This window comes from Caloenas nicobarica, chromosome 6 (genome assembly GCF_036013445.1).
Source record: "Caloenas nicobarica isolate bCalNic1 chromosome 6, bCalNic1.hap1, whole genome shotgun sequence".
Lineage (NCBI taxonomy): Eukaryota > Metazoa > Chordata > Aves > Columbiformes > Columbidae > Caloenas > Caloenas nicobarica.
In genome coordinates, this window is record NC_088250.1 from 38073472 (window position 1) to 38083479 (window position 10008).

Below are 10008 nucleotides of genomic sequence, written 5' to 3' on the forward strand. Positions count from 1 at the left end.
GATAAAGGTTCTATATTTACAATTCTTCTTTTAAGGGAGATTGTTACTAACTGATTTTTATTTTTAATGTTACAAGGAAATGTAGCTTCAGGCATTCTTGAACAAAAATATTTTAGCAATTTAAAAAGTTAAAGCTTTATTCATGTAAAACTATCTGTTGCCTTCTGAGCCACACAGACCACAAAAGCATACAGATCCAGGACCTCTGACAGGTTGGTCTTTATAATAAACTAGTTGTTCTGCAGGAAAAAAAAAAAAAATCTGAAATGGAACTTTAAAAAAGAAAAATCACAGCAGAAGTTACACCACCAGCCAAAAATATAGCTGAGGGGTCTATGTGTTATATCTTTGTCTGAACATATATTATTCTATTTACTCTCACTCTGCCTTTATCACTCCACTATCAAAACACCTCTAAGAAGTGCATTAGCATCTGCCTAACATCTGTCACAGGCGGTTTTGTTCTCTCCCATCCTCTCCCCAAGGAGAGACTCGTGCTTGCAGTGGTCGCGTGGCTTTTGAAGAGGGGTTCGCTGTCGTGTGAGAAATATATATATGTGCTGCTACAGGGCTGTTAAAGAGGGCAAAAATGAATGCCTTGTGCGCAGAGCTGCTGGCAAAGGAGTCAGAGATGCTCCTTAAAGAACTTCAGCTGGCTCCTACCAAATGGCCGTACCCAAACAGGCAAACTTCAGGCTCAATGGCAACTCGCACTATGATGACTTGGACAGGTCAGGATTCCTCCTCTCTCCAGTCTTCTGAGCATTAGTCCAAACCAGTTTGCATTCAGACACACACACAAAAAAATTAAAAACCAAGCCAAAGCAGTAGGACAGAATGCTGGTTGTCAGTAAATGGAAGAACTTAGCAGGTCACTCGGGGCAGTTTTCCAAAAAGGAGACATGGAACTACTGCAGTAATAGGGGAGATTTTGTGAAAATGGTTTGAATTTCTTAGGCAGAACATGGTTTGGGGGAGTGGGACCTGCGCTTCTGCCCACACCAGGGTCTTCAGTAAAGCCACCATAGTGTGAAGATGATTTCCTGCCCTTGCTGGCCATGCCATGCTGGGACACTGGTGTTCACCCTCTGCCTTTGAAGCTCCGCTAACCCAGGAGATGGCCAGAAAACAGAAACGATCCCAAGACTGAGGTGCAGGTACCACGTTATCTTGTCCTCTTCATGTGGCCACAGGTGGGAGCAGAGGCAGGAGCACAGCTCGCATCCTGCAGAACAAGCAGCACTTTTCCAAAGCACATTCTTGAACACAGCCCCTAGAGAGGCCTGAATCCCTTTAGATATCTAAATGTACTTTTACATCTTGGCCTCAGTCACATGGAAAATCAAGACTTTCTCTACCAGACAGGCACTATGTGAGGTGCGTGCAAAGGCAAGAGCACACACATTCTTCAGAAAGCAGGTCCTACAGGTAGCAAAGTTCACCCAATGGTGAAAAGATTTTTATTTTGAACTGTTCCCTTATTAAACCAGGGTAAGCCAGAATAAATGCCTTTCCTCAGCTCTTTTGGAGTCCGTTCAGCCAACTGTGAACTGATGTTCAGAGTTGGTTTAGTTATTATTTTCATTTAGGGCTAGACTCCAAGGCAGTTCATCCAGGGAAGGGCTCGTGCTGTGAGAGATGCCGGGGATCCCCTGAGGAAGCCCATTCTCCACCAGGTCCCTGTCAGCTGTCCAGGTACTATATATAGCCATCCAATGGTCGGATTTAAAGGCTAGTCTGCAGAAGACGACAGCATCAAGTGCTCGTTTCTTGTGTCCCAGAGCAACTGAAGAGAAAGGATTTTTCCCAAAGAGCTGTAATATGAACCCACAGCTGCAGAGCACAGGAAGCCCATGGAGTTTCTGTAGGCCAGGAGCCATGGAAGCTATTTTCAGCAAAAGCAAGCTCTTAAGTATGTCTGAACTATTTCTGACCCCTCTCGTAACATATCATACGCCGTGACCTGGTTTCTCTATTACCAGCCTTGGACAGTGTTTCGAATTCAACGTATGGAGCAAACAGGAATCTAAAGTACCTTCATATTTTGCACGGGCAAAAGAAAGTAGCTTCAAACTGTGTTAGTCCACTATGATCATATTTTGAAAAAGACAGACGTTGTAGTGCTTTAGAGCTCCTCTATAAGCATAAAACCCAGGTCGTAGCTACATACACACAAAACTTCAGTCCCCCCGAACACGCTATCCAGATTTCACAAAAAACCAAGCTGGGGATTCAACTGATAATGTTTGCATTTGCTTAGCTTCATCGGCTGGTGAATACCACTGTAATGCAACTGAGCAAATCATCCACAAAGCCAGTACATAAATAATAACGAGGTTTAGTTTGCATTCGTAAAATATCAAGAATCCCAACTTATTACTAAGTTTTAAATTTATCTACATTGCAGGGCAACGAATTGAACAGTTTACATAAATAGTGTTTATGGTATCAGGGGCTCACTTAGCACCAATTATTTCTGTAGGTCTCTGAAGATGAGGTTAAGGCCCTGCACCCTTCCTCCACGGCAGGTGTATTTTGCTGTCTGTCCTAAGCTGGTGTATCCAGCTGGATATGGGCACGTTTACAAGGTTTTGATCTGTTGTGAAAGGACACCTATTATTGTTTGTGTCTTAAGAGGACTCTCAAAGCCAAACTTTGTGCTTCAGTTGTCTTTTTAGTACCAAAAAGCACTTAAGTCCTTGAAGAACAACTACTATAATTGAAATGAAATAAGTTTGCAATAGAAATTGATGTTGCAGTAATATGCTGTATCTCAGGGAAGTATGTAACAGGCCTTAAATGGAAAGGAAATCTATTCAGAAGAAACCTGATAGTTTATCTGTGTATCATTTTGTACTTGTGCTTCCTTCCTAACACTGAAAAACCTGACTGCAAAAGCCCTGCCAAAATGTACTTATACACACACAGACATTATCACTTCGTAGGATGGTACATTTTATTATCAGGTTATTTTCCGGTACATTTGGCACAGTTAAGGTAAGTATATTAACTTTACTTCCAAATAAAGAAAACAAAGTTGTACTGAAATGTCTCAGCCATTGTCAATGAGTTAAGAACTGACAGGAGGTCCAAGTAATCAACCCTGTCTACCGCGCCAAGCTTTCCCCTGGGACATCTCTTCTGATCGTACAATGTATCTGACTGGCATGGATGTAGAATTGCTTTCAATAAAGATTTTATTTCAAGGTTGGATGATTCCTTCCCGAATGTCTTGTCACTAAAGCAAAGTATGTAATACCTGTTATTTTTTAACTCCTGTGAACAAGCATTTGGGAAGGAGGGGAGAACAAAGCGTTGAGCTAGAAACTGTTCATCATAAGAGTCAAATTTTAACACGTCCAAATGGATTGGGAGCTCTGCAACAGCAAAAGTCAGAAAACTGCTGCATAAAAACTGGCCCATAACAGTGCACCGAAAAGGTCTGCTAACAGCATTATAGTTGAGGTGAGTTGAGGGCTGCTGATCCGGTCCCTGGGTCAAGTCCTTAACCTAAAAACATTACATTTGCATGTCCCTGAGTATGTACAGGAAACAGACGTTAGCTAATTTGAGGATAATTATTGGTAAAGCGAATCAATGGGATGCGCAGACTTTGACCCGTTAAGGCAGTTCATAGGAACTCACATTTCAAACCAGCCGCGTTGTCCGTCGGGACGAGCAGCTCTGGCCATGACAGTGGTCGCTAGCACAGTTCAGCAAAGGTGCAAAACCCACCTAAATGGGCTGTCATAGAATAATTAACCGGGAGAGGAGTTGATTTCTAATTCTGTAAGGTTAGTTTTATACCAAGAGAACAGATGTCACAATTACATAATTTTTTTTTTTTTTTTTTTCCTTTCTGGGAAGTTTTCTTTATTCCCGTGCATCTTTAATCTTTCTTGGACTCTTTTTAGATCTCGGTTTCCGTCTCTCCAGGCAGTGACTTCTTTAGTTAAATAAAATATTGTGCATAATACTGGTGGGCAGGATTTTGATAAGACCAAAACCTACTTTCATCCCTCGGTCCTCTGCTGAACTCAAAGTATGGCATTTCCCACACCTGCCATTCTGGCCTGTAGTATTTTACCAGGTGACATGTTCTTATTCTTCTGATACCCTCATTTTGTAACGTGCTGCCCCGTACTCATAGTCTATATTATCAGTTCATGGAAGAGCAGCAGGATTGCCTTATTGAACAGTTACCCTTAGATATCATTTAAAACACTAATAGAGTCCAAGGCATGGCTAAAACCAGTTCTGCTAAGGGTAGAAATGCCCCCAACATTGAGAAAACTTAAATCCTTATAGGCTGGAAAGGGCTAAGAATGCAAGACCGAACAGTTCTTAATGCACCTCTCTCTTCAAACACTCTCCAGCTTATGGTAAAACAGTGTATTTACAATGGGGTTTTGCTCCCTAAATAGGATGAGTGCTCCCTAATTTTTTAGGTAGGAACATTAAAAAAGTGAGGGATCAGAGTCACTGTTGAAACACTTTCACCTCCTCGGCCATTACTACAGAGTAAAAATGGATGAAGAACATTTCCTAACACCTAGTGTGTTTGAAGTACTAATCTAACGTGCTTTCCAAATGTCAAAATTAATAACGACTTTATTTAGAGAGTTTGAAAAGTGTAGGTTTAATGGAACTTGAGAGCCAAACTCACCATACAATGACCCTCTTAGCTGTAGAGTTGCCCTGCCCTCAGTCACACGCTTTCCAGCTTACGGTTGCCTTGGCAACAACCAAAGCATAAATTCCAAGTATTTTTGCTTATATATCTGCCATTGACACTAGAACCTTCCTATCAGACACTTCTGCTGTTTTAATACATCATTAATTTCATTACTACTAATAATGAAAACGGTATTTTCTGTACATCTCCTGACTTGTGATTTTAAAGGAATGAAGCCATTCTTGAAGTTTGCAATTCAGCTCGCTATTTTTTTTTTTTTTGGAGGGGGGTGGAAATCTTGCACAGCATAATGCCAAACAATTTCTTGACATGGTTCCAACATCTGTGGTACCAGATTATAGATTGTTTCTAAAATAGTCTTAAATTGATGGATCATTGCTCCTTTCATTTCGACTTAACAAAAAGTAGCTCTGGCGTTTCCTTTCACTTTTTATGTTTTAAATGGTATATCACTCTTTCTGCTCTTTTTTCTTGCCAAAAAATAATTCTTGCCCATTTTTAGGGATTTTCTCTTTCAACAACTGAATTTCACTTAGCAGCTACAGTAATAGCTTAAATTGTGAATGTTTGTTTTATTTTGCTTTGATTTTTCTTTTGTGGACAGATGAAAAAATATTACTTATAGAAGTGCATTGGTAAATATTCGTAACTTTAAAAAGGCATAAGGTCCTAAACTTATAATTATTTTATTCAGGCTGGATTAAATTCCTTCCCCCTTTCCCTTCAGTAGCTGTATTTTACCACGGATTATTTAATTACTCAGACTTTCCAAGTTTCCAAGTCTACTTAGTTTACAGGGTTTTTTGTTATTATGGTCATCAGAACAAGTATGACTGCATGAACAGATAGAAAATATCAAGAATTCTCAAGAGATCTTATCAATACAATGATTATTATACTAGCAGTAAGCATAGGAGCCCCAAATATACACAAATATACATATATTTTCTTTGTCTACATCAGAAACATAGGATCTCAACATCTTGATCCAAATTTTACCGATAAAAGGAAGTCAGACCCCTCCTCCTCCACCACTATTTTCACCCTGACTCTGCTCATTCATGGTCCACTGGCTCTGGCTCCCGGCAAGATGTTTCTCCTCTAGCTTCATCAATGCTGTCCATCATCAACGCCACCTCATTGCAAAGCCATGGTTGACGTTAAATTGATGATCTCTAAAGTTACATAGGACACAATGTTTTTTTTCGCCTGGTGAACTAGCATTTCTACCCATGCTGATGTTGAATGTAAAACTTTATAATTTTTCCAATTTCTAGCTCAACAGAGATTGAACTCTCTTCTCACAGGGAGAATGCAAGCTCAATGTATGTGCTTCTGCATAAGTGGCAGGAAAACAACCTTGCCACCCCTGTAACAAACATTTTTAATTGTGATAAAGATGTGTGATATCCATCAGAAGCCCACATAGTCATTTGGCAAAAAAACTCCTAACTTTTGAGACTTTCTGAACTCCTAAGAGAAGAGATGTTACGTTAATATTATCAGTGAGGAAAGATAATTATTTATAATAAAGATGTTATATTTTAAGAAACTAATAATTAAGCCAATCTGATTAGTGCCATATGGAGAGTGTTTTGTGCAATGGACACCGCAGTTACAAGCATGAGGCAGAACTAAATAATGCTTCCTATTTATATATGGCAAAAAACCCACAAGCATCGATGTTCATGGAACATGATAAATGACAAGATTGGCAGAAATCCGCAAGAAGATGCTCTTCACTGTGTGACCCACCCACTCACATGAAATAAACCTTTTTTAAGTGACTGCACCCATTATATCTCATGAGGTTTCTTTCACTTACAGTGTAGCTTGCTGTAAATTCAGCAACAGGTATGAGAAAACAGAGACAGCTATGATGGCATTTAAACCGCTGTCTGGATTTGAAAGAGGTAAATGAGTGACAATGAGAGAGAGGGGGGAAATGCAGAACTTGGCTTCAACAAACCACTTGGAATATTCAAGTTAAAACTAACAGATTAAGGGAGCATCCATAAATTCAAACATTTACATGTTAAAGTTACGTTTAGTTCACATTCCTTAGTAGAGCTGTGTAATTTATTTATAAAATATGTGTCCTCATTTACTACTCTTTCCAACCTAAGATATACTATATATTCTGGAGGGTGGAAGGAAATGGATTTCCACTTAGTTCATACTCACCGCTGCAGAGATTTATGTGAAACTGCCTACCTAAACTCCATCCATTAAACCTGTATTGTTCTTAGACCAGAATTCTCCATCCTTAATGTCATTTCCACAAGAATATTAATTCTTAATACAGACATAAGATCAACTTTTAATAATAACAGTCCTCCTCTTGTAATTTTGTGGGTAATAAAGATATCAAAGGTTATAATCCTTACCATTATTTTCTAAGTCATCTCATTAAGGTATGTGGTCTCAGTGTCTTCCAAGAAACTTTGTGTCGGGGTAAGGCATGCAAAAGTCTTTAGTTATACAAATTTCACAATCCATTTCAGACTTTATTGGATTTAAATTAGCAGAAGGAATGTGTTTCATATCAGCTCTATATTAAGGGGCATTTTTTGTTTTCCCAGTCCTTTCAGTGCTGGAGACCATGTGAAGAGAAGCAGGGAAGCTTCTCCCTGGAGCCACCAAAACTGTTGACAGCAAAAGTGCTCGAAACCCTTAGCGTAAAGAGCAATACCTATTTTCAGTATCTAACATATGAGCTCAGAAATTTTTGCGTTATAGCAGACATACCAGCTAATGCACATTCACCAGATAAAATTGTGCCCTAATATAAGAGTACTGCAAATGGGGCTTCAGACCTCCAATCTCACGCACATCTTGATGCCTGGGGCTGACTCTCCTTTCCTAGTTTGTCAGGTTGGCAGGAGTTGTCTCTTCCCTCCCTCTTGTCTTTCTTTTTGATAACTTAACCAAACAAACATCCCTGTTCGGAGAATCAGTAAAAAGTGCCTCTATGTACTTCAAATGCAACAGCGACTCCTTTAACGTCCCTCTTTCTTTAACCAATTCTTTCCTTTCGTCAACAGGATAGCAGCCAAGGAATCCGTGAATCTTATGTCAACACAAAGCTTAGGAATTGTGTTTGGACCAACACTCCTTAGACCTGAAAAGGAGACAGGGAACATGGCAGTCCACATGCTGTACCAAAATCAGATAGTTGAACTTATGTTGAGTGAGTACAGCAAGATCTTCGGCTCTGAGGAAGACTGACAGACAGGGCCTGTTATTGAAAACGTTCACATCTGTCTTGGTGTCTAATATTTTTACATTTCTGTAAACATATTTCTGAAATATTTCTTTTTCTTTCAAGTGACAGATGCCTCATTTTGTGAAAACTTAATGATGATTTTCTGTTTAATTTTCAAACATTGCAATAAAAAATATTGTCAACATTTGCCTATATGTATTCTGCATTAACCCTTTGAGAGTTTCATTATGCTAGCACTCCAAGTGTCACTTTTTTTGCAAGCTGAGCATACAGCATATGGCCAAGGACCATAGAAAATGCTGTTTACCAACATATGCAATGGCACAGAAAGACAAATAGTAATTGAAGAGATTTGTGGGAGATGGATTAAAATATGTATATTAAAGGCAACGAATTAAAACAGTGACACCAGATAATTTTAGCTAATCTGAGTATAATTTACCTTTCTCTTTGGTATGTATTGAAAGTTAAAGACATGATGAATGATCAATTTGCATACCTCAAGAGTTCAAATAAAGATTACATTTAATACCTTTAAATAAATAAAAAAACCAATACCCAACCAGAATGTCACTATTTGCATAATGGTGCCTAAAAAAATTTTAAAAGGAAAAAAAAAAGGAACTTTAGCATTTTTACTTAAATGCAGTACATGAAATGAAGACATTGCATGACTGCTCTTTTTAACGTAACATCCATTTTGATTCTTCATCGCACTGTACATCTGCCCGCTTTCCCCAGCTATCTCATGTTCTGTAGCATTTGTATTGTGCTCCTGAGGATGCTTTATTGGTGAACTACATTAAATTCATCTAGAAAGAACTTTAAAAAAAAGCCTTTTCATATGCCCTTAGGATTACTTGGCTAGACTTGAATCAATTTATGCATTTGATGGTTAGTTTCAGTTGTCATGGATAAACAAAAGGGTAACTGTCTAGAATATATCAAATATTGTTTCATTTTGAAATGTATGTTTCCAGCTATACACATCTCCTACCCTGTTTTGTAAAAGTATTCTGCTGATAAAATGTAGACTTATGTTTGACAGCTTTTTAATCAAGTTCAAAGAGAATAAATAAAACTAATCCAGTGTGGTAAAGAGTCTGTCTGGTTATCGATTTGTTCATAAAATGAAAAATAAACCATGTAAATAAGATGTGTGAAACACAGATCTAGAAGCAAATATTTAAAGCAATTAAAGACCCCCAAAACATAGGATTAATGCAAAGGTCTGCTGTGCACGAGAGATATGTCTTCAATATCACCTCAGCAGATCATGGATTGCTTCAATTTTTACTTAGCACTGTTGTGCAAAATACCACATTATTCAGGAAAGGTTGCTCCTCAGAGCAGTCATTTATAGGAACAAACATATAATGAAGCCTAATCGTTAACTAAGACCAGGCTCTTTCAATCAGGTGCTAACATAGGCAGAAACTAACACCAAGAAAATATAAAAATTGGCCCCAAGATGTTTTCTGACTTCATATATGTTTGAAAAATCAAGGAAAATAGAGGTCTAGCGATCAGTAATTGAAATTAAAAACAAACAAACATCTCCCTCATATCACAAGTATTCAACATAATCGTTCCTGAGCGAAACGATAATATTCTGGAGAACCCAAATTCACTTTACTTCCAAGAAAATATTTTTCATGTTAATGTCAAGCCATGAGTACTTAAACAGTAATGCTTTTCAGCATTGTCGTCTTTAGACTCTTTTAATAGCAACAAACCAGGCGCTGTTTATAGCCTGTGGAAATGACTGGAAGAAAGATAGTCAGAAGTTCAGTCTATTCCTTAATAAAGACCATTCACATTATGGCCCCACGGGTGCTCACAATCATGCTATTGAAGTAATTTCTGCTATTACTGGAAATGAAAAGTTCACTTGTTACTTGGATCCTGTTGCACTCAGAAGAAAATATTCTTAATTAATTAATTAATCTTCTTTTAAGCTTGCTTTGGAGAATGGAGACTCTTCTCGTTTTTATAAGCAAGACAAGGCTTATGAAATGAATCCGTATCTTTTTTAAGATCAACTGGTTTGGTTGGCAGGGGGGGAGGAGGGAAATCAAGCAAACTT

The 10008-nt window shown here is 38.4% G+C and overlaps 1 protein-coding gene across 1 annotated transcript in view; it reads left to right on the forward strand.

The window, feature by feature from the left end:
* ARHGAP15 (Rho GTPase activating protein 15) overlaps nt 1-8409 on the forward strand; it is a 325750-nt gene extending 317341 nt beyond the window's left edge. Inside the window, exon 14 of the mRNA XM_065637984.1 lies at nt 7741-8409. Coding sequence (XP_065494056.1) covers nt 7741-7924 — 184 coding nt within the window. The 3' untranslated portion in view covers nt 7925-8409. The remainder of the gene's footprint in view (nt 1-7740) is intronic.
* The last annotated feature ends 1599 nt before the right edge of the window (nt 8410-10008 follow it).